This window comes from Myotis myotis, unplaced genomic scaffold, assembly GCF_014108235.1.
Source record: "Myotis myotis isolate mMyoMyo1 unplaced genomic scaffold, mMyoMyo1.p scaffold_m19_p_3, whole genome shotgun sequence".
NCBI lineage: Eukaryota > Metazoa > Chordata > Mammalia > Chiroptera > Vespertilionidae > Myotis > Myotis myotis.
This window is the reverse complement of record NW_023416335.1, coordinates 206,287,571-206,312,218: the sequence shown is the minus strand read 5'-3', so window position 1 is coordinate 206,312,218 and position 24,648 is coordinate 206,287,571. Positions and strand designations below refer to the sequence as shown.

At 54.1% G+C, this 24,648-nt stretch overlaps 1 protein-coding gene across 6 annotated transcripts; it reads right to left on the bottom strand.

The window, feature by feature from the left end:
- Nucleotides 1-15: 15 nt before the first annotated feature.
- Nucleotides 16-24,390, bottom strand: CSF2RB (colony stimulating factor 2 receptor subunit beta). 6 transcript variants are annotated; one of them, XM_036299938.1, is made up of 15 exons: nt 24,145-24,390; nt 23,592-23,832; nt 13,982-14,228; nt 12,865-12,988; nt 9,447-9,637; nt 7,641-7,792; nt 7,389-7,557; nt 6,726-6,861; nt 6,411-6,565; nt 5,695-5,831; nt 4,609-4,768; nt 4,040-4,130; nt 3,762-3,819; nt 2,891-2,994; nt 16-2,179 (listed from the first exon to the last, which is right to left on the bottom strand). In XM_036299938.1, the coding sequence occupies exons 3-15, from the start codon at nt 14,055-14,057 to the stop codon at nt 1,054-1,056; spliced, it is 2,679 nt and encodes an 892-aa protein (XP_036155831.1). In that variant the 5' UTR covers nt 14,058-14,228; nt 23,592-23,832; nt 24,145-24,390; the 3' UTR covers nt 16-1,053. The 6 variants fall into 6 exon arrangements, with proteins under 6 accessions (XP_036155831.1, XP_036155832.1, XP_036155833.1 ...); XM_036299939.1 differs by lacking the exon at nt 23,592-23,832 and adding an exon at nt 22,892-23,116; XM_036299940.1 differs by lacking the exon at nt 23,592-23,832 and adding an exon at nt 22,892-23,087.
- Between the last annotated feature and the right edge of the window lie 258 nt (nt 24,391-24,648).

Below are 24,648 nucleotides of genomic sequence, written 5' to 3'. Positions count from 1 at the left end.
TATCAAGAAATTTCTATATGTGACACGGCACCAGAGTTAAGTTAGGGTTTTCCAAAATGCTGACACGCCGAACTCAAATGGTTCGCCATCACTGCCCTAGAGCGTCCGTGCCCTTCTATTATTTCCTTTGTTGAGCCTTCTCTCCCACTGCCCGCAGTAGACGGGGGTTCCGGACTCCCCTCTGGGTGCAGGAAGATCGCCAGGAACCTGCACCTCACACCCTCAGGGCAGCGGCCTGTCCCCGGTGCAGGCCCTGCGCCCCGACACCTCCCAGTCACCATTGTGACCCCACCGGGATTCCAGGAGCTCAGAACAGCTCTTCCCTTGCACACCCCTCACCACGCCCATTTCTTGGGGTGACTGTCGAGACTGGTGCTTTGTCACCAGATCTGGGGCCGCGGGGCCTGTCGGAGGCAGGTCCAGTCCTGCGCTGCTCCTCCAAGTCCTCAACCCCCAGCGCCCCTGCCCTGAGCCCCGCCTCCCGCTGCCTGCACCCGGGCTGGAACCTGGAGCTCCTGACTCCCTGGAACAGGCTACAGGCACAGGTCCCCCAACACAGCCAGACACAGCGGCATCAGCACAGGCTCTGACCGAGACACGGCATCTCAGGACAGGCCGCGCTGGGACCTCGAACTCGCTCTAATAATAAACCAGGGAAAAGAGAAAGAAGGAACGAGCCCAAGCAGGGAAACCTTGTAACAGAGGAAACGGGGCAAATGGAACGAGAATGTGTGGAACGTTCTAACAATTCAGAACCTAAAAGTCTGTGAACCTGAAGGAAAAGTATGTGTGTGTGTGTTTGTGTGTGTGTGTCTGTGAGAAGGGGGGAGGGGGCGGTGGCGGAGTGGGGCGGGGAGGGAGGAGGAAGAGAGACAGAGAGGCTTGACCTTGCTCAAGGTCAAGGGAGAAGATGGGCAGTTCTCCCGTTTTCCTGGCCCCCTCTCCTTGGCTTTGCAGAAATGAGTGTGGAAAACACAGAGGCTGGTGGGAGAAAGGCAGGGCAGGAAGGAAGGCAGACCCTCTCCCCCAAGTGACCCCCAGGCCCGCAGGGTCTCAGCACACCTCCCCAGGCCTGCTGACCTCCCAGGGGGGCAGCGACAGGTAGTCCTGCTGCTTCAGGGCCTTGAAGAGCTGAATGGCTGGCACCTGGGGAATGGCCAGACAGGAAGGCTTCTTGGCCGGAAAGCCCTGGTCCAGGTCCCTGATCTCAGGACAGGGTCCAGGAGAAGAGGACTTACTCTGGGGGGACAAGGGGCCAGACCCCACGCCGGGGAGGAAGCAATAGTCTCCCACCTGCTGCAGGACCAGGAGCCCCTCGGGGTGCGGGGAGACTGGGGCCACATCCACCCGGGGCTCCCTCGGGCTCAGGACGTGGCCGCTGTCTGAAGGAGGGGCAGGGCTGCCCAGGGGGGACTTAGGGGACTGGCCCATGGTGGAAGGGAGCTCCACATAGCTGTCAATCACTGGTTTCATGGGGGTGGGGCCTTCCAGGGGCCCACGTGCCAGTCTGGGACTGAGGCTGTGGTTCTGCTCTGAGGGGAGGCCTGGAGGAGGGACCCGGGAGGCAGATGGTGCCTCTGTGGGTAAGGCGAGTGCCAGGTCTGCGGTGGTGACATAACCAGAGGCCGCGATGCTGTCCGCAGGGCTCCCGGACACAGGAGACACAGCTGTGGGGCTGTCCTTCAGGCCCTGACCACCCACCAGCAGCCCAGAAGTGTGAGGGACAGGGCCCGCCCCAGTCTCAACGGAGGGGCTCCCCTCCGCCCCCCCGCAGGGTCTCCTCTCCACACCCCTGGCCTGGCCCTGTCCCATCACCTGGGCCAGCGGGACCAGCTGCACCTGCTCCCCTTGGGGCAGGCAGAGGTACTCCAGGGACCCTGGGGGCAGAGGCTTCTGGCTCCCAGCCATCTGTGGGGCCTCGTCCTGGCCCAGGAGGTCCGGCAGGGAGCGGCTGTGGGGCGGCCCCAGGTAGGGGCCGTTGAAGTGGAAGCCGGAACCCTGGCTCTCACGGCTGCCAGCGGGGGCTGACAGGCAGGGCGCGGGGCCTGGGGGCAGCTCCGCGGGCAGGTCCGAGGCGGCCGTAGTCGTGTCAGGCTCAGATGGTGAGTCGTGGGCATTTTTAGGGTCCTCCACGGTGAGAGGTGACACCTCGCTGTGCATGCGGTCTTCAGGGAACAGCCTGTGGGGAGAGCAGGTGTGAGATGTTGGGACGCCTGGGCAGACACCTCAGCTCATGCAGGAGGGGCTGGGGGTGGGGGTGAGGACCAGCAGGGCTCACAGAGAACACAGGGGGAGGGGCGAGGCGCGGTGGACGGGGACCCCAGAGCAGGCAACCGGCCGTGCTCCACCTCCCTGTGGACCTGGCCTCCAGCCTCCGCGCTCTTGCTGCAGGTCCTCTCCAGGTGTGTCCTTCTCACCCTCTGCTGGAGGCAGTGCAGGCTGTCCCCAGGCACAGAGAGGTCACCTGTCAAACCTGAGCTCTGGTTCTGGCTAAGCTGGGAACAGGAAGTTATCCAGCTGTCCCACTGGGATGCTCCTTGCTCTAGGGCAGCGGTTCTCAACCTGTGGGTCGCGACCCCTTTGGCGGTCGCACGACCCTTTCACAGGGGTCGCCTAAGACCATCCTGCATATCAGATATTTACATGACGATTCATAACAGTAGCAACATGACAGTTATGAAGTAGCAACGAAAATAATTTTATGGTTGGGTCACAGCATGAGGAACTGTATGTAAAAGGCCAGAAGTTTGAGAACCGCTGCTCTAGTGCCAACCGCCTCCTTCCGCCGGTCCACGCTGAGCCGCAGGCCAGAGGCCACCTCCTCTGACCTCCCCCGTGCACGGTGGGGCCACCCTCCCGTCTCCCAGGGATCCCAGGCTCAGGCACTCACCCCTCCAGCCCAGGGAAGCGGCTGCCCCATGGCCCCTTGTGTGCGGGGCTCCTGCTGGTGAGGGCCGACACGCCGCCTGGGGGCCAGCGCCCCGCACTCACGTCCTGGAAGAGAGGGCATTTGTGCCTGTGGGTGTGGGACCGCGGGCTGGTGTTGGTGGAGGGAGGGCTGTGGGGGTGGCGGGGGATTCAGCGAGTCCCCGGAAAAGGGGGGTAGCTCAGCATGATCAGGACCAGACACAGCCTCTGACACGAGGAGGGGAGGCCAGAGAGGGGCTGGGACTTCCTGGGGTCCTCCACCCAGCACTGAGGACAGGGACCCTGCTCTGGTGAGCCTGCTTATTGGGGTGTGGCTGCCTCCATACTCACCCCCTAGTCTTCCCACACTGGCCTCGAGACCCTCGCCACTCTTGTTCCCTCTGTGGTCCCCTCAGCCTCCTGTGATGCGCCGAGCCTCATGGCCCACCCTCCTCAGTCCTTCGTGGAGTGTCCCTGTCTCATCCCCACCTGCCTTCTGCCTACAGACCTTTTCCCTGGTCCACCCGGATCCTGCTGTCCTGTCCTGGGAGAGCCATCCTGCCTCCCACCGCCCCCTTCCTGAGCCCAGCTGTGCACTCCTGGCATCCCCACCCTCAACCCTCTCCTGCCCCACGGGGCCCCTGACGGCAGGGCCCCTGTGCACTGTGAGGCCGGGGGTCTTCAGGGATGAACTCACAGGTGCGGGCCTTGCTCTCAGAGCCTCCCAGCCCCTCCCCTGGCCACCTGTGCCCCACTCTCCATGCCCCCAGGAAGGGGAGGAGGACATGGGCACGGGGACATGGGCACAGTGCAGAGGAGCCCTTCCCACCACAGCCGCCGGCAGCAGGTCCTACCTGGAACAGTTGGCTCTTACTGGGGTTGGGGATTTTCTCCTCCCACTTGTGGGTCAACCTGGAAAGACAGCAGGGAGGTGACAGCCACCTGAGACCTCGGCAGCTGCCCATGCTCAGATACAGGGGGAAACTGAGGCCCCAGGAGAGGGTGAGATTTGCCCAGGAACCCCCAGGGAGTGGGTGGCAGAGTAGGGACTGGAGGGGTCCGCTGTGGGATCCCCGTTGCCCCCCTAGGGTCCCAGGTACGCCCACACCCACTTATCATGGAGTCCCCTTACCTGTACCCGTACGTGCCACAGAGACGCAGGGCCAGGAGTACGGCCAGGGTGGTGAAGACTAGGACGAGGGCCAGGCCCCACGTGGGCAGCACTTCCGGTAGCCAGGAGAGAAAAAGGAGCATTAGCATCCGGGAGGGAAAAGCTGGAGGCTCAGGTAAAAAGTGAGGACAGTGAAAGTAGCAGGGAGATGGGGACGATAAGAACTCAGACCCAAACCTTCCCAGCTCAGACCTCTGTCCGGAGGCCTGATGTTTGTGGGTGGGAACTAGAATTTTGTGCCGAGTGGTCACTGGTTAGTGGCGGACACAAAGGCTAATGAAGCCATGGGTCATATTAACAGAGGACCAAGGTCCCATGTGAGGGAGGCATGACGATGAGGCCTGCTCTTCTCTGGCCTCATCCGCAGTCTGTGCTGTACAGCAGGTGTCATTTTTCAATGACTAGTGTCCCCTGGGAGGAAAGGATGCTCGGGTGGGTGCAGTCACACCTCTGTGTCTACATCGCCCCTGCCCCTCACCCCAGCTGGGCTGTAGCGGGAAGGGAGGGGTTGTGTGGGGGGGAAGACATACCCCACTCAGTGTCCCAGGAGCTCTCCTCGCTCCACTCGCTCCAGATCCCGCTGTAGCCTTTGTAGGGCTTGACCCTCACTCTCGCCTGGTACCTGGTGGAGGACTCCAGAGGCGGCAGCGACAGGACGCGCGTGTTCTGGAGGGGCTCTGTCTTGCTCTCCTGGGTGAGCGGGGGGGTGGGGAGGTGTGTCAGCAGGTGTGCTGAGGCGGAGGCAACTTCCGGGGATCATGTGGGCACAGCTGCAAACCCCTCCCAGCCCCCACCCCTCACTGTGGTGCATCCTCAGGTCTGAGGCAGGACTGCTCCCACCAAGGAGGACCCTCCTTTAAACAGAGAGAGAGAGAGAGAGAGAGAGAGAGAGAGAGAGAGAGAGGAGAGCGAGCGCACTCGGGGTGGGATCCAGGACCACACCTCTTGCAATGCACCCCTGTGACATTGAGGCCCAGAAACCCTAAGGGGTCACCCTGTCCCATCCTCATCTTAAGACCCCTGGACCTCCCAGCTCCCCGGGGGCAGCCTGGACCCCAATTATGGCCTCTTGGGAATGCAGTGCAGGGTGAGTGGACTCTGAGCTCTGAGACGGGGGTTCAGGTGCCTGGGGCCTAATCTCAGACCCTCTCCCCTCCTGGCCTCGGTTTCGCCATTTCCGGCCCGCAGGTCTGGGACTGGCTCCGAGGTTTCTGGTCTGGCCTCTGTGGAGCCCCAGGTTCTGCACACGGACCCAGGGCTGCCTGGGGGTGGGGACCTGGACGGAGCCCTGGGCTGGGGCCCTGCCTGCTTCACCGGGAGCGGCTCTGCTCTGGGCGGCTGCACCGCTATGTCCGGAGGAGGTTCCTCTGCAGAAGGGTCCCCTCTGTGGCTTTTGAAAACCCTTCATCCAGCACCTCTCTGCCCTCCCTGCCCTGCCGTCCAGGCTGCCTCCAGGGTCACAGGTGTTAATTTTGCCCTTGTCACTTCATCTCCCTGAGCCTCAGGGTTGTGATCATCAAGTCCCTGTGGCTTCCTCGGACTGGTCACCTGCAGGTGGCGCCTTCCAGGTGTGGTCTCACATGCCTCCCCCCAGCAGGCCCCTCTGGGCCCCTCACCTCCCAGGAGGCTGTGTCTTTCTTGTACTGGACCTCAAAGGTGTAGTCTATGTAAACATGGAAGATCTTCACATCCCAGCGCAAAATGTAGCCGTCTCTGCCCTTGGTCACATTGAGCGTGGGGGGAACCATCTGGACTGGAGGGAGGAAACTTTTAGGGAACATTCTTCTTAGCATCCCTCCCCTGGAACATTCCCTGCCTTCCATGCTGTCTTTACCGGCCCTAGGATCCCAGGTCCTGCCCACCTCGGGCTCTCTGCACCCCCATTTCACCACGTCATCCGATTGGACCTGAGCGGCCCTGTTCTTGGCCAAGGCTGAGTTTCACTTGTTTTGTATCGAGGTGACGCCACGCATGGGTCACTCATTGCATTTCAGTAAAAATAAAATCACTATCATGGGCTCTAGTCTAGAGCCGGGACTGTTCCGGGCACTAACAGACATGCTCATTCTGCACGAATTACCGTCCACGTGTCACAGACAGAGAAAGTGCGCCCAGACAATTAGTCTCTTGTCAAGGTCAGGCAGCTAGCAAGGGGCAGAGGCCAAGGTTGCAACCTGGCCGATCCCCAGACGGGACATAGGAACCCTGAGTTTACATGGTTTATACAAGGAGACACAGCTGCCCCAACCCCCCCACTTCTCCCCCCATCACTCCCCCCCGCCATCCCCCCCCCACCCCCGCCTCCGGCCCCCGAAGGCTGGGGCGAACTCACTGTTTTCCGAGCTCTTGATAAACTTCTCTTCGTGCTTTGGCCGAACAGAGACGATGTACTGGCTGTGGTTCCAGGGGTCGGCCACGGGCACCCGGCACCGGTGGTGGACATAGTGGCCAATGGCCCTCTTCAGCACCGGGGAACACTCCTGCTCCCTGAGGGTGATGCAGAGGTGAGGGCAGGAGGGGAAAGGGGCCACGGGAGGGGTGAGACTCGGGGTGAGCTGGGGCCACTGCTGGGCAGCCAGAGGCGGGGGGAGGCCTAGAGAGGGCAAGGCCTAGAGGAGGGGAGGGGACAGAGGAAGGGGACACTCACCCCTCGTTGGGGCTGGGCTTGTAGAAGAGGGTGAAGGAGACAGAGCGGGTCACCTCAGAACTCACTTCCCAGGAGCAGCTGAGTGCGGTGCCCCCATCGAAGAAGCACTGGAGGTTCTGGGGCTGGGCCTTGTCCCCTGGGAGAGAGACACCCCCTGCTCGTTCCCTCCTCCATTCCTTCCTGGCTCTCAGTGGCTGCCCACCGTGGGACTCGCCACAGAGAGAGCCTGGGCTTTGGGGCCCAGGCGGGGATTAAATCTCAGTCTGAAGCTGCCAGCTGTGTGGCCACAGGTCAGAGAGAATCCTGTGACCCCCGTCCCCCCTGGGAATGGGGACAGCGTCTAGTTTCAGGGTTTGGGGACTGAACAAGAATGGTGGTGTCCGCACACAGGTCAGCTCTCAGGGAAGCACAGCTGCTCAGAGCGCTGCGGGGGGGTGGGGGGGGGGCAGGGGAGGGGGAAGATGGGGGGCAAGGGACCACCTTTGTAATGGTTGCTGTGCAGAAAGTGTGCAGACCATGGGGAGCTCCATGGGCGGGTGGGCCAGGGAAGATACTCTAACACGTGACACAGAGTCCAGTGGCCCCGGACTCCTGTGTGGGCCTGTAATGAGCCGCCCTCCCACAGAGGTGCGCCGCCCCCACCCGACTCCCTTACCTCCTTACCTGGCTGGGAGTCCCAGCGAACCTCTGGGCTCCAGGGGCTGGGCCGGCCCGAGAATCTCGAGCCAGAGCCCAGCCGGGTGCGCACGCGGGCCTCGTAGGTGCTGCTGGGAATGAGGTGCCCGGGCCCCAGTTGGGCCTGCGGGGCGGTGGAGTGGAGTCTGGAGGCATCCTGCCGGGAGAGAGGGGCTGCTGGAGCAGGCGCCGCTGGGCCTTGTCCCTGTGGCCTCCGGGCTGAGCCGCTGAAGTCCCTACCTCCCAGGAGTCCTGAAGCCGCTTGTAGACCACCTCGAACTCCAGGTGGGACAGCCACGGGCTCTGGGAGCCCCCGGGGGCCACACTCCAGGTCAGCAGAAACCGGTCCCCATCAGCACTGACGTGGAGTTCCCTGGGCGCGGGGGGCTGCACTGAGGGAGGGGGAGTTGAGGCCAATAAGGGGCTGGAGGCCTGTGGGCGGGAAGGCCTGCAGGTCTGTGTGTGCATAGCTGGGGTTCCTGCCAAACCGCGGGATTCAGTGTGACCGTGAATGAAGGCCATGCAGACAGCAGTGCACATATAGCATGTGCTCCATACAAGGTGCTGGCAACACATCTCTAAATCAGTGGTTCTCAACCTTCTGGCCCTTTAAACACAGTTCCTCATGTTGTGACCCAACCATAACATTATTTTCGTTGCTACTTCATAACTGTCATGTTGCTACTGTGATGAATCGTAATGTAAATATCTGATATGCAGGATGGTCTTAGGCGACCCCTGTGAAAGGGTCGTTCGACCGCCAAAGGGGTCGCGACCCACAGGTTGAGAACCGCTGCTCTAAATGCAGCCTCCCTCCTTCCCCAGGCCCCCACTGCCCAGGATGTAGCCTGCGTGGCACCCCCGACCCAGCAGAGGGCGCTGTGGCTCATGTTACTCTGTGTTGTCCACCTGCCAATGTCCTGCACCTCTCAGGACCCAGCATAAAAGTCTCCTCCTCTAGAACCTTCTTAGACCCTCTCCCCAGGCAGAATCTTGGCTCCTTTCCCAGCCAACCTGGCCATTTGTACTGTTCTTATCCTGGGGGGCTTATGTGTTCCCACGTCTGCCTCCCCGAGTGGTCAAGGAGCTCGCGGGGTGGCAGGGTTGGGTCCTGGTCCCCTCCCCTCTCCCCAGGGCCTGCGATGTAGGGGTTCAGTGGATTTGGGGAACAACGTGAATGAATCAATGAATGAGTACATGTAGGCAACCTTCAGATGCTTTTCATGAAATCCTTCCATCAATACCACCAGCAAGCATAGGTCTGCTGGGAGCCACAGGGCTGGGCGAGAGGTTTGTTAGTGAATGGCCTGCTCCCGCCCTCCTGAAACTTCTGTGTCTGAGCGCCCAGGGACGACCTTCAAGCACACAGAGTCCAGGAAGAGCAGACAGGGTACAAATGTCCTGTGCTGGGCACGGACCATGGCGTGCTAGAGCAGGTCAGAGCTGCCCTACGGAACACCGTCAGCCCAGACTGGCAGAGATGGGGCACCTCTTTCCCACCCATGGATTTTTAGAGAGAGTGGAAGGAAGGGAGGGAGAGAGACAGAGAGAGAAACATCGATGTGAGAGAGACACATCAGCTGGTTACCTCCCACACACTCCCCGGCTTGGGGCCGGTGATCGAGCCTGCACCCGACGTACGTGCCCTTGACTGGAATCAAACCTGGGACCCTTTGGCCCAAGGGCTGACACTCTATCCACTGGGCCAAACCAACTAGGGCTGACCTGGCAAGTTTTTATGTGAATCATCAGAACGGTTCTTCCAGAAGGGAAACCTTCAGCGCTGGAAGGCAATGGCCTGGCAGGTGGTGGAGCAGCCAGGGCGGGTGGGAGTGCCTTTAGCCAGGGGGTCCTCACCTTGCACCTGCCCCAACACCTCCATCATAAGGAGACATATCCTCTTCCCTCAAGGGACCAAATCCAACCCCAGGCCAATGTCTCCATCCCTTGAAGACTCACTCCCCGGCCCACCCCCTGCAGTGTGGCCATTCCCTGGGCCCACTGTCCCCACTGGGGGCCACCCCCAGCCAGACACCCCAAGCTCACCATGCTGGGCCAGGGTAACAGTGAGCTGGGTGCCCAGAGGCCTGTCGGGTTGGAATGAGAAGCTGTCCTTGTCGGCTATGACGAACTGCTTGCAGGGAATGACACATTTTCTGGGCACACAGCGGGGAGCCGGGCAGTCTGACCAGGGCATGTCGTCACTGAGATCACAGGACACTGGCTCTGGGGGGTACCTGCCAGGAGAGGACACAGGTCAGTCTAGAAGGAAGAAGAGTTCACTCGCAACATTATTGGGTGGTTTCCATATGCGAAGCTTTGCCCAGGGCTGGGGGTGGGGGTGGGGTGGGGTGGGGACTGGCAGTGAACAAAATACACACAGTCCCTGTCCGGGGAGCCAACGTCCTGCTGGAGGGAGACAGTCATGAAACAGCTGAATGAAATAAGTCACGTGTAAAACGGGGAAAACTTTATGTAGAGAAGTGCCCCAGGAAAGGGTGACGCGGAGGCCAGAAGGTCTGGGGTGGGGATGCAATTGGAAATAGGGGAGACAGGGAAGACCCCCTGGAAAAGGTGACATTTGAGTAGAAACTTGGAGGAGGTGGGGGAGGAGTCATGCAAATTCAGGGGAAGGGAATTTCAGGTACTTGCAAGTGCACAGGCCCTGGGGCAGGCTCAGGTTTGTAGTGTGGTACGGCTAGGCAGCTAGACATTATGCATAGAGTATGTGAGGTTGGGACAGCTGTGGGCAAACTACGGCCCGCTGGCCGGATCCGGCCCGTTCGGCTGTTCTATCTGGGCCGCGGAGCCGAAAGACCGGAGGGTTCTCTTGCTCTCCCCTCCACTCCTTTACCAGCAGCCGTGTTAACATGGCAACGTCAGGAAACACGGCCGCAGCTCCTTCTTCTGAGTCCAGTTTAAGAACCCGTTGTGGCCCTCGAGTCAGAAAGTTTGCCCACCCTTGGGTTGGGAGGTCTAGGAGGCTAATTGAGTGAGGTGACAGGAGGCCAACACTTAAAAGGAATTTGGATTTCTCTGTAAGTGGGATGAATTAGAGAGCTATGCGCAGAGGCGTGATATATTGTGACATATGCTTTGAAAGGATTCCTCTGGCTGCTGGGTTGTGGACAGATTGGTTTAAGGCGGGTAGGGAAGGTGGGGGGGGGGGACAGTACTGGAAGCAGAAGGACCAGTTAGGAGGCTTCTGGAATATCCCAAGAGACAGGAAATGGATTGAACCAGGTAGCGATGTTAATGTAACATTGGCCAGATTCGTGTTCTATTTTAAGATAAGGCGACAGCATTTGCTGATGGATTAGATGCTCTGATGGGGAAGGAAAGGTGGTAAAGAGATGAAAACAACAACACAACCCTCCCCGGTGTTTGGCTGGAGCCACAGGGAGCCCCGTTTAGTGAAGAGAGCTGGCAGGACTGGAGCGGAGGGGAGGGTCTTCTGGGGGCAGAGCAGGAATTTGGGTTCGGATGTTTGGGGTTGAAGACAGCTATTTTCTTTATTTTCTGTTTTTTAGAGATATTCCTTTCATTCTTTCTTTTTAAATATATTTTTTATTGATTTCAGAGAGGAAGGGAGAAGGAGAGAGAGATAGAAACATCAATGATGAGAGAGAATCATGGATCAGTTGCCTCCTGCACGCCCCACACTGGGGTTTGAGCCTGCAACCCGGGCATGTGCCCTTGACCGGAATCGAACCCGGGATCCTTCAGTCCACAGGCCAACATTCTATCCACTGAGCCAGACCGGCTAAGGCGAGATATTCCTTTCTTTTTTAAATATTTTAAAATAGATTTGAGAAAGAGAGGACAGGATAGGTATAGGGAGATAGAAACATAGATGAGAGAGAAACATTGATCGGCTGCCTTCTGCATGCCCCTTATTGGGGATCAAGCCCGAAACCTGGGCATGTGCCCTGACTGGGAATCGAACCAGTGACCTCTTGGTTCATAGGCTGATGCCCACCCCCTGAGCCACACCAGTCGGGTGACACGTATTTTCTAAGGGACGATGTGGAGAGGCGAGTGCCCCGGTTGGGTTTCAGCTTCGGGGGAGGTCTGGGCTGGGAGAGCAGTGAGAACCCGGAGCCTGAGGCTGGACCTCTGCCATTGGGTCAAGATATGAGTGGAGGACTGAGCCCTGGGGCACCTCACTCTTCAAGTTCAAAACCAAAAAGGAACCAGATGGGCCAGGGAGACACAGGGCAAGGGGTGAGCGTGGTGGCCAGAAGCCAGGGGCAAAAGTGCTTTAGGAGGACCCTGTGGTCAGTCCAAGTCAGGGGTGCCCGGAGTCAGGGAGGGAGAGGCTCAGACTGACCACTGGACTTCGAGCCAGGAGGCCTTTGCTGACTCCAGCAGGAGCAGGTGACCTGGTGGGGGCAGCAGACTCCTGGGGAGTTGTTTCCGGAGAGAATAACTGGAAAGACACGGGGCATGCTGGGTCGGACTGCTCATGAGAGGAGTGTTGTTACACAGGAGGCAGAGGGTGGGTCCCGGCGGGAGGAGATGGGGTCAGGGGGGGCACCCTGGAGCTGCACCCCTTCTTGGCATCTGTCAGTGGGGCTCAGTGGTGGTAAATGATCCCAGGGGAGGGCCCATCCATGGCCCAGGAGCGTGGAGACCTTGAGCAGCAAGACCAGATGAGACCCGGGCTGCTCAATCTCTGCAGGAAGTCCCGGCAGGCGACCCAGGGAGGCGGAGGGCGTGGCCGGGCAGCGAGAGCACAGAGGGGCTGAGGCCTCTCTCCCATGGAGTCTGGTGTCTCAGTGGGGAGGGAGCAGGTCACGGCCAAGGGTGGGGTGTAGGGGGATGCAGTGGTAATGAGGAGGGGAGAGCGAGAAATACAGGGGTTCTCGGGAGAGACATGGGCGGCCACGCTCCCCAGGGCGGCCTTGAACCCTGTGACCCCAGCTGTTTAATTCTCTCTGTTGCTATGAGTTGGACCCTCACGGAACCCCAGCATGGCGCCAGGCATCTCCCCGAAGGGCACATGCCCCAGACCCGGTGTGAGGGAAACAATGAACTCCTCAAACTGGCGGTTTCAGGGCCCTGGGGACACCCGGGGCCCAGCCTCTGGGGCCAGACACAGATGCTGGCCTCCCTGCGGAGGGTGAGCCACCTCAGCTCCACAGCCTCGGCTCCGCATCTGTGACCCGGGTGGGCACTTATCCCCACCACGCCCGCCTCTCACATGGAACGAGTGCGGGCGCTTTTGTTAAATTGTGATGAAATAAGAGAAGATCATCACCAGCAACAGCAACAACATTAACACGCATGCTCTTCCCAGGAACCCTGGCGTCAGATACCAGCTCCTGGGCCTGGCGGCCACCCGATGAGCAGCAGCTCCTGGGCAGGGGCCTCCCTCCTCTGTCCTCTGTCCAGCCCCCGCCAGGCATGGCCTCACACAGCAGTCCCTCCCTGCCCTCCGGCCCCTGGCCCCAGAGTCACTCACTCGTTCAGCCTGCGGTAGAGGGTCAGGTTGAGGAGCCGCTGGGCGTCCTGGGTGTCCGCCCACCTGCAGATGATGCGGCTGGTGTAGTCGTTATGGCAGTGCAGGGTCTGCAGCGGGACGGTCCCTGATCCGGGAGACACAAGAAGGGGTCACACCTCTCCCCTCCAGGTGCCCCTTGTCACCATCCCTCCCAGCCCCTCCTGGGTGCCCAGCACTGGGGAAGGGTCACCCAGAATCTTCTAGGCTCCTGGATGCCAGACAGAGGTCTGGGGCCCTGGGCAGGGCCGGGGGCTCCGCAGCTGTGAGGGTGCTGGTTGCAGACCCTCCTGTCTGGATAGAGACACAATATCCTAGTTGACTCACAGCCATTTCTAACCCTGCTGTGTCCTCCTCCTGGATCTGGGTCCCTGCCACCCCAGGACAGGGACGTGTATCAGGCACAGGCCCTGCCCCTGGAGCACTAGGTGCATCCTGGGAGGAGAGGCACAAACCACTCCTAAGAGGCAATGGGGCAGAGCCCTGCTCTGGGACACCCTGCCCATGTCCTTGCTCAGCTGCCAGGCCTGATGGTCGGAAAAGGGGGTGTGGGTTCCCATGGTGACCAGAGACGCCAAGTTCTCTGGGAGCCCTTGGGGAGCGGGGTTCATGAGCCTCAGGAACATCCCAGCTGCTGGAGCCAGGGCAGGAAGAGAACCCCAGGCTGAGAGCCCCAGGGAAGTGGGGATCCATCAAGGCCACTGTCAGAGGAGCGGAGTGGGGTGGGGGTGGGAGTGGGGGTGGGGGTGGAGGAGAGAAGGGGCAGAGAAAGCCTGGAAGGGCCGGCCTGGAGGTCAGAGGCCTTGAATGCCACGCTGAGAAGTGTGAGCAGAGAAAGGACACAGTAGATATGGTCTTTACAGGGGCCCTGAGAGCACTGAGCGGGAGTGTGGGCGGGGCCAAGAGGCACCTGGGAACATTCGGGAGAGAGAAGACATGAGGGAAGGGAGGGAGGGGAGGCCGGAGCCCCTGGAGTCTGGAGCTTCCTGGGGAATAGGTGGCAGACAGCTTCACCCAAAGGTCCCAGCAATGGGAGGGGACTGAGGAGAGGAGAGAAAGGGGAGGGAGCTGTCGGGCTCACCTGGGACCCCTGCCATGCTGGGCTCCTGGCTCAGAGCCAGCAGGGCCATGGGGAGCAGCCACCGGGTCAGCGCCATCTCCTGGTCAGCTCTGGGCGAGCAGGACTGGCAGGGTGGGCGCAGGTCTGGGCCAGGGCGGGTCCTCACTGGCCTGGAACCCTGTGTCCCTCCCTAGCTGGGGGCCAGGCCAGACCCATGTCATCCGCGTGCTCCTGTGAATCCTCCCTGCAGGCTCTGCCTTCCCTGGGCCTGTGGAGGAAACGTCACCTGGGAGCTGCCCTCCCAGGCCTGCGTCCCCAGGCACTCGGCCCACTTTTGGGGTGAACCCGAGAGTGGCCCTGATGCATGGGCCTCAGCCTGGCACCTCAGACAGTTCCGTCCCCTTAGCCTCAGTGTCCCCCGGTGTGACCTCGAGGGAGATGCTCTAAAGGCCCCTGAAGACGTGGGTCGGGCACCCCGGGCAGGGCCCTGGTGATGGGAAAACAGGAGACGGAGGCCTGGATTTGCCCTGAGATCCCGGTGGGCTGCTGACCTACATCTGCGTGGGGAAGTCACTGGGTGTTGGGGACACAGTGTCCTCCCCTGGGTGTGATCACATGCACACTCACTCACACACTCGGGGCCTGGTGCTCTCCCCACCTCTGCCCTGGTTCCTGCATTCCTCCCACACCAGCCTCCGAACACTGAACACGGTTCTGTTTTCTCAGCAGGAGGCTAGGGATTTCCTCTTTTTATCCCTAGGAAGAGAGTCTGAAACCTCACTCACTCACACACACACACACACACACTCACTCACTCACACACACACACACACTCACACACTCACTCACTCACTCACACACACACACACTCACACACTCACTCACTCACACACACTCACTCACTCACTCACTCACACACACACACTCACTCACACACACACACACGCACGCACACGCACATGCACACACACGCACACACACGCACACACACACACACGCACACGCACACTCACACACACTCACACTCACACTAACACTCACTCACACACACACACACACACACATACATGATATATAAGTGGACACAGACCAAACAAAGTGTTTTACCCAAGGATGTGCTATATGACGAAGGAGAAGTCATGAGTCAACAGGCAGTGATAAGAAATAACAAAAAGAACAGGAATAAGAAAAAGTGCTAAGATAATTGAATAACAACAGAAAACGTATCAGATAAATCCCTATCTCACACCATTCCCCAAATATCAGGCTACTTTACAATTTAAATGGAAGAAGTCAGAGCCTATGAAACTTGCAGACCATAGAAGTGAATACCTTTACACTATTCCAGCTTAAAAACAGTGGAAGAAATCAGAGAGATGAAGCCTGACAGATAGAAATACATAAAAGCAACATCTATATTTTATACAAATAACCAGGCCACGAAGCAAAGGACAAAAGGCAAAAGAGAAATGTTTGCAGCAATATTATGAGGAACAGATGACTATCTTTACAGTGGAAATGTTTAAAACAGATTAATGTTATCAACGAACACAAGCATAAAATTCACAGACACACAGAAGATTCATATCCGTGGCGGACATAAAACACTGAGCGTGAGCCAGGCACAGCTCAGGGCTTCACAGGTATGAATGCATCACCGTGTAGTTACTACTAGAATCCCCACTTCACAGATGAGGAAGCAGGTAGATGGTCCAGGATCGCAGCCAGTAAAGGCCAGGCTGGGACTGAAGCCAACAGCAGGCGGGCGCCAGAGTCTGTGCTCTTAACCGCTACCCCTATAGCGGTGTATTTCCCAATCATCGGTATCATATGTGTCTACCGTGAGGTATACTGACCCAGCGGACATTTCTACAAACATGCATAAAAACAAAACATCTGATTATTGAGTTTAATATTATTATCTTGTATTTGTTTTTCATTCTATACAGGAATCATTTTTTACTGTACTAAGTCTTATTGGTTTATTTTCTTGCCATCGATTCCAGGATTGCATGCTTTCTTTCTTTCTTGGACTCTTTTTTTCTTTTCTGAAATACATCCTAGAGTGACTTTTTTTTTTTTTTTTGTCAGAAAAGATCTAAAAAGCTTTTTTGTTGTTAGATTTCCAAAAAGTTGTGGGGTTTTTTTTTCCCTTGAACTTTTTAAAAAATATATATATTTTATTGATTTTTTTACAGAGAGGAAGGGAAAGGGATAGAGAGTTAGAAACATCGATTCAGCTGCCTCCTGCACACCCCCTACTGGGGATATGCCCGCAACCAAGGTACATGCCCTTGACCGGAATCAAACCTGGTATCCCTCAGTCCGCAGGCTGACGCTCTATCCACTGAGCCAAACTGGTCAGGGCCTTGAACATCTTTATTATCCTCACCCAAGGATATGTTTGGAGAGAGAAAAGGAAAGAGAAAGAGAAAGAGAGAGAGAAAGAGAAAGAGAGAGAGAAAGATCTATCGGTTGCTTCCCGTTAATCTGACTGAGGATTGAACTTGCAACCTAGGTATGTGCCCTGACTGGGAATCAACCCACAACCTTTTGGTTTACTGGATGACACTCCTACCAACTGAGTCACCCGGCCAGGGCCAAAACAAAACTTTAAAACGTCTTGCTTAGCACCCTTGGGGAGATTTGAGAAATCATAGCCATTTAAAAGAATAGACTGCTGTGATATAATAAATAAACAGAGATCTTGGAATTTGATGGTAAAAAAATCCATAATTAAAAAAAAACAACCCAGTAATGGGCCAAATTACTGAATGAACACTATGAACAACCATGTTATGATGGTATATACCGAAGACGGAGCAAATGGGCAAGGAGAGGGAAAGGCTGGGAGAAAAGCTGAGGCCTGGAGAAGAAGTCCAGGAGTTCCAACATCTGGAAGCAGAGGACAGGGAGACCTGCACGCAGGTGTGGCAGCCAGTGGCAGCCAGCGGCAGCCAGCGAGCGGTTCCCTTCCTCCTCAGGAACAGACGTGCAGGTTTTATCTGGACCTTTTGCTGCACAGAATAAAAGGCTATATTTCCCACCGTCTCCTGTCATTAGGTGTGGTCATGTGACTAAATCTTATCCAAGGAGATGTGAGTGGAAACACTGGATGTGCTATCCATAAAGGCTGTTTAGCCATAGCCAGTTTGGCCCAGTGGACAGAGTGTCAGCCTGCAGACTGAAGGGTCCCAGGTTCGATTCTAGTCAAGGCCACATGCCCGGGTTGCTGGCTCGATCCCTATTAGGGAGAGTGCAGGAGGCAGCTGATCAATGATTCTCTCTCATCATTGATGTTTCTATCTCGCTCTCCCTCTCCCTTCTTCTCTGAAAGCAGTAAAAAAAAATATTTTTAAAAAGGCTGGAGAGATTAAAAATGGCGTCAGAGTAAGTGGATGCTGCACGACATGCTCCCAGGTCCAAACTGGAATTGCAATTGAAATACAGAAAAACTTCCTGAATAATCAATGGGAGACTCACTGGCGAGAACGCTGATAACCGAGGACCGAAAGTGGAGGTGGCATAGAGACTGGTAGGAGGGGCGGAAATGCAAAAGGGCTGTCCGGGCCCCCACAGACAGCAGCTGAAGTTCTGGGAAGATGTCTCAGCTGCAGGGGGTTTGCCACTGAGAACTCTGGGGTCTAATCCCCGAGTGGGGCCCCCCACAGAGAGCACCAGAACCCACATAACATCTGGCTGTGCAAAGCAGCAGGGTTGTTGTCTGCCAGGGAGAGACAGATGGAAATGCAGGCCCCCTCTTAAAGGGCCAACACACAAAATCCCCTGTGCAGCCACTCACCTTGTGCTCTGGCACAGGGAGGGCAGAGTGGACTGGAGCTGTGTGTACAGAAACCAGGATCGGGGGCTCAGGAGTTAGAGCTCAGAAGGCAGACATCCTGGTTTCCTGTGCTGGCTGAGTCATTCCCTCACACTGGGGAGGACATCTTTCTTATATAGGCATTCCCTCTACAGGCGACCTTGCCTGGGGGAAAGACAACTGGTTCACCCTATTGGGAAACACCTTGCCCCAGGGTGCAGAGTTGCTGAAGCCCAATAAGAGACTGAGCATGACAATTAGCCTCCAGGCAGAAACAACTGCCCCACCCTGTTGAAAACAACTCTTGAAACACCTGAGGTTGATAGCCTGAGGGCAACTTAAGACAGAATCCTATCAGTCTGTAGACAGAGGCAGTCTCTGGAGGCTTTGAGTCTTTGCCTGATCTAATCAGTCAGAAACAGCATTGGACACTGTCCTGCACTAGGGACTGAGAGGTGTAGCAGATCTCCCTAATACATAGTCACAAACTCAAACTAGCAGCCAAAATGAGGAGGCAAAGAAACAACCCCCAAATGAAAGAACAAGAGAATTCTCCAGAAGAAGAGATAAATGAAATGGAGATAAGAAATGTATCTGATAAAGAGCTCTGAGTAATGATGGTAAAGATGCTCAACAGCATGAGAAGAGATATAGTAACTAAAAACAGAAATAAAGAATGACATAGCACAAATAAAGAACACTTTTAAAGAAAGGAATACACAGCAGATTAGGGAAAGCTGAGGACTGAATCAGTGAATTAGAAGACACGGTTGTAAAAAATCACTGATCAAAGAACCAGAAAGAAAAAACAATTAAAAAACAGGAGGATAGCTTAAGGGAGCTATGGGACAACGTGAAATGTAACAATATTTGAATAGCAGGTGTGCCAGAAGAGGCAGAAAGGGAGAAAGGAATAGAGAAGGTGTTTGAAGAAATAATGGCAGAAAACTTCTCTAACCTGGTAAAGGAAACAGTGACATAAGTTCAGGAGGCACAGAGAACCCCAAGCAAGAAGAACCCAAACAGGCCCATGCCCAGACACATCATAATTAAAATGCCAAAAATTAAAGACAAGGAGAGAATCTTAAAGGCAGCAAGAGAAAAGAAAACTGTTACCTACAAAGGAGCTCCCATAAGCCTGACACCTGATTTCTCATCAGAAACTCTACAGGCCAGAAGGTAATGGAAAGCAAGGATCTGAGACCAAGATTACTATATCCAGCAAGGCTATCATTCAAAATAGACAGTCAAATAATGAGCTTCCCAGACAAAAAACAATAAAAAACAAGCAAACAAAAAAACATGACTAAAGGAGTATATCACCACAAGCCAGCATTACAAGAAATGCTAAAGGGAATGCTGTAATGAGAAGATACAGAGAGAAACCTAGAGATGCAGAATTAAAATGGCTATAAATAAGTACCTATAAATAATAACCTTAAATGTAAATGGATTAAATGTTCCAATCAAAAGGCATAGGGTAGCTGAATAGATATAAAAACATGACCCAACTATATGCTGTCTACAAGAGAACCACCTGAGAATAAAAGACACACACAGGATGAGAGTGAAGGGATGGAAAAAAATTTTTCCATGCAAATGGAAAATAAAAAAAAAAAAGCTGGAGTAGCAATACTCATATCCGACAAAATAGACTTCAAAATGAAGGCCATCACAAGAGACAACAAAGGTCACTTCATAATTCTAAAGGGATCAATCCAACAAGAGGACATAACCCTGGTAAGCATATTTGCACCCAATATAGGAGCACCTAAATATATATATATTTTTAAAAGTCTATTTAAAGGGAGTTGGCTCCCGCAGCCATTTTGGACCATGAGGTTACCTTGAGGAGGAAAGCCACACGCCACAGCAAGAGGGAAACCTGGATTCCTCTTTTCACTGTGGAGCAACCATTCCAGCCTGAGATTGCTCGCTTCTAGATATCCTTTATGTGAGGGAAAAACAAATGTCTGTGTTGTTAGACCACTGTTGTTTGGGGATTTTCCATGTGCACCCACATGGGCACAGTTAGAAATAGAAGAAAACTTTCCCTACCTCGTTTGGCTCAGTGGATAGACCATCAGCCTTTGGGCTGAAAGGTCCTGGGTTCGGTTCTGGCCAACGACACATGCCCAGGTTTCGGGGCTCAATCCCCAGTAGGGGGTGTGCAGGAGGCAGCCGGTCAATGATTCTCTCTCATCATTGATGTTTCTCTCTCTCTCTCTTTCCTTCCTCTCTGAAATCAATAAAAATATGTGTAAAAAAAAAGAAATAGAAGAAAACTTCACAGGGCTTTGAAGGAGACTACAGTTCACTAAGTGAAGAGCGAGATTAATTTCCCATAGTGCCTACTCAGTCACAAACTGGTGAACTTTCAGTCACCCAAGAATGAAAGGGGAATCCCAGCAGCTTCCAGAAGGAAAGAAACAAACGGGTTATTTTTAATGCAGCAAGGGCCAGATTGGTGACTCCAAACTCCACATACACAGGGATGTCTTGAAAATATGGAGAGAAAATAGTTTAAACCTAGAATCATAAACAATCAAGCTTACTTTGAAGTTCAAGGGCAAAAACCACAACGTTTTGGAAATGTGAGGACACAAAAAGCTTTTTAGATTTTTCCTGGGGATGTATTTCAGGAAAAAGAAAAAGTCCAAGAAAGAAAGAAAGCATGTGAGACTGGAATCAGTGGTGAGAAAATAAACCAATAAGACTTACAGGTAAGTCAAGAATTGCTCCTGTACAGAGTGAAAATAAATGAATACAAGATAGCAATATTAAATTCAATAACCAGATCATTTTACCAGAGTTGGCTGTGAGGTTGAGGTGGACAGTGGAGAAGTGAAAGTTTGCTAAGGGTCTCATCTTGTTTTGCAAGAGCATCTATATGTTAATTTCCACCTGCTGATGGAAAATAAAGGTTAAATAAATGTGTTAAAAACCTAAGGGTTAAAATTCACTAAGATTGAGAGGTAACCACAGGGGCAGGAGGGTGACAGAGAGGAGAAGGAGAAGGAGGGCGAGGGAAAAAGGAGAAGAGAAAAACCAAACCTTCTCACTCCAAACACACACCAAAATTCCCAAACTCTTGAAGAAATGTCATGGTAGGAAAAAAAACTGAAAATGAAAAACACGCACCCAAATTCACCGCAGACAACAATTATTTTAGAGGACACTCTGACAAAGGTGTTTAAAGAAAGACTGTATCGTGGTCACGTAGGGATTATTCTAGAAATGGACAGAGAGTCATCTACGAAATCTACTCATGACTAAAAGAAGCAGACGAACAGATTAAAGGGAGGAAAAGGGTAAGTTTGTCTTGATAGATGCTTCGAAATATTTGATAGTACAAAAGCCATTCCTGAGTAAACAAGCAAATAAATAAACCTTGGCCAATGAGGAGATGAAGGGAGGCTGGCGTCTCTGGCATCGACTAGGACCCCATGGCAACATCCAAGGCAAAGGGTCCATTGGAGCCCTCCTGGTCAGTCTCCCAACCTGATCTCTAAATCCAATGGAATCTACATCAAAATTTCAAAAACATTTCAAAAGGATTTAAAAAATTATATATTTGTATTGATTTCAGAGAGAGGAAGGGAGAAGGAGAGAAACATCAATGAGAGAGAATCATTGATCAGCTGCCTCCTGCACAACCCCTACCTGGAATCGAGCCTGCAATCCGGGCATGTGCCCTGACCAGGAATTGAACTGTGACCTCCTGGGTCATGGGTCGACACTCAACCACTGAGCCACACTGGCTGGGCTCAAAAGGATTTTTAATGGGCTTGACAAACGGATTCTAAATTACAACAAACTAAAGATGAGAGACTTGCTCCATTTACTATAAAAGTAGTAAGAGATATAATAGATGGAACAGAAAACAGTAAGGAAAATAAACAAGTAGGAATTTGGGGAGCAATAAAGGCATTTCAAATCACTGAGGCCAGGATAGGCTGCACTCACATAATTAATGATATTGCCACAATTAGCTGATGATTCTTCAAGTTAGATTATTGCTTTCCATATTACCCACTCCTCTAAAGTCTAGGTGGATCAAAGATCTACAAATCAAAGCTAAAATGATAAAAGCATCACAAATATTCCTTTAATCTTGGGGGGTTGAGCAAGGCAGCCAATCCAGAAAGCATTAAGTGCAAAATAATGACAGATTTGAGTTAGAAGCAGTTAGTACATTTTTATATGAAACAACAATATCCCTTAAACATGGTGAAGAAAATACACAAGCGATGATCTGGAAGAATGTCTTTTCAACATTCAGGAATAAATTGTTAATTCACATAATGAATGGCTCTCTCCTAGAGCAAAGAGGTACAAGGCAAAGAACCCAAGAGAAAACAGACAAAAGACATTTCCATGTCCATCACTGACGGACGTCATTCGCGAAGATGCACAACTTCACCCATAACCAGAGGAAAAAGTCCAAGCAGGAATCTGGTGATTTTCATCTATTCCTTAGGGCCCAATTAAACAATTCTTTTTCTAAAGCAGTGGTTCTCAACCTTCCTAATGCTGCGACCCTTTAATACAGTTCCTCATGTTGTGGTGACCCCCAATTTCATTGTTACAAATTGAACATAATTAAAGCATAGTGATGAATCACAAAAACAATATGTAATTATATATGTGTTTTCCGATGGTCTTAGGCAACCCCTGTGAAAGGGTCGTTTGATCCCCAAAGGGGTCGCGACCCACAGGTTGAGAACCGCTGTTCTAATGAGAAATCGGCCTTTTCATGCGTGACCGTGCAGGTAGATGTTAATTTTGCTACTTGGGGGAATGATCTGAAAATATTTGCATAAATTTTTAAACATGCAATCTCTTGCCCAGCAATTCGGCTTCCAGGAATCTGGGCTGCAGGAACACGCTCACAGGCGTGGAAAAATCGGAGGCGACCTTCGTGTCCCTCAATCGGGCAAACTGTGACGTGGCCGTACCGATAAAGGCCACGTACTTCTCAGGGTTAATACCTGAGTGAAATCTACATGTATACTGCGGAAATTTGCTAAAACTTATTAGGCAAGAAAATAATTCAGAACAATATGTACGTAAAAATCCCATTTATGGACCAAGAAAAACTAAATACTTACATTAAGCTTAAAAGTGTTTGGGAGGGTACATGTGGTGAAGAGGGCGGACCGTGGGACTAGGGGAGAGAGACGTTGGCACACACTGTCCTCTATGCCGCATACTTCCGGGCTCTTCTAATTTTCATAGAGCAGATATCCATGCATCCACTTGATTCATATTAAATATGCTGACTAAGTCATGAACTGTCCTGGAGTACTGGCGAACACAGCGCAACATCAGTGACACTGATGAATAAGAAGAGCGACCAAGAGCTACTAGGAAAGGTCTTACTCATTATCAAACTGTTAAGACAGTAGGAAGGGTGACGGGCAGAGGAAATTAGAACCTGGTTACGCAGAATGTCACAGGGCTTGGAAGAGGAGAAATCCCGCAGACACAGCTGTCACTCAAGGCTGTCGGGGGAGGCCCCACAGGCTCAGACCTAGTTCAGACCCCTAGGCACACCTGCCCTCCCATCCACAGGGCAATTGCATGCACCTGAACCTACCTTCATACACCTGCACATACATGCCGGCACCCTGGACCCCCACCCAGATAACACACGTGGGTCCAGACCGCACACACACCTGAGTCCAAACCCAGCTAAGTGACAGCAGCTCAGGGCAGTGTGGCAGCCAAAGCATTCTTTGAGGGAGAAAAATGTGTCTGTGGGGAAGGAAGTGGGCCCGTCTCATTTACAAAGAAAAACTATATACTTACATTAAGCTTAGTAAGTATCATGTAAAGTAGCTTCCTCCCAAGCCCTGGACCTCTCCGAATCCTCCCTCTTCTTCTCTCCGAATCCTCCCTCTCCTTCCTCTTCTCTCTCTCTCTCTCTCTCTCTCTCTCTCTCTCTCTCTCTCTCTCTCTCTCTCTCTCTCTTCCTTCCATTCCAGAGGTGAGGACACAGAAGCAGGGAGCAGGGAATGGATGTCCCACAGCCTCCAACACCTAGTGACACCTTAGTAAACAAAGCGAAGATGACAGAACACAGTATCTGACGCCCAGGCCTGAGCGCTCATCGCCAGAGATGACTCCCTGTTTCCAGGACAGCGAGGCCCGCCGTTCTCCCAGGCCCCTCACAGGGCCCACCAGCTGCCTGAGGAGCCTGGGCTCAGGTCTTTCCAAGAGGCCAAGCCTTAACCCCCCAAGTCCCCAGAGCACACCTGCCCATCAGCACCCCCAGCTCTCCCTGTCCTTTCTGTCCCAGTCTCCCGCCCCTCCCCTGCTCCCCGTCCCACCTGTCGACTTGCCCCCTCAAGCCAGGTCATACCTCTTTGTGGGGGGACACACACCAACCTTCTGCTGGAGGCTCCAGGCGGCTGTGAGCCTGTCACGCTTCCTATTTATGCTGAAGTCGTTGTTAGGAAACCTAGAAGCAGAAAGAGGAAGCGATGCCCGGCCCGTTTCTGCGAAAGTTTGACCAGCTTCTTGGAACTGGGAGAGCCGGGACATCAACTTTCATTCCCAGCCTCACTGATTTAGCCAATGTGTTCTCTGCCCCCCTTTGTCTACTACAAACTTCTGCACATCCTCTGACCTTCAGCTCCAGGCCAAGTTCCTCCACGCAGCCTCCCCTGATGCTGCAGAGGGGTACGGGTGTGGCGGGGGGGGGGGGGGGCGGCGAGTGGCTGCAATCCTCAGAGCAGGGGAGAGCCTGGAGCACGCGGGCTGTGGACCCCGCTGGCCTCCCACCTCCACTCCTGCTCGGAGTCCCTGCGGATAACTGAGTCAGGTCTCAGGACCCCCGTCTGTTACTGACAAGCATCTAAAACGT

Coding starts and splice junctions, on each gene's coding strand:
- CSF2RB (XM_036299938.1), bottom strand. CDS start 14,057: ATGGCGCTGACCCGGTGGCTGCTCCCCATGGCCCTGCTGGCTCTGAGC. Junction 3,820..4,039: donor TGTGGCACGTACGGGTACAG/GTAAGGGGACTC, acceptor CTGTCTTTCCAG/GTTGACCCACAAGTGGGAGG. Junction 2,995..3,761: donor GTAAGAGCCAACTGTTCCAG/GTAGGACCTGCT, acceptor CCTCTCTTCCAG/GACGTGAGTGCGGGGCGCTG.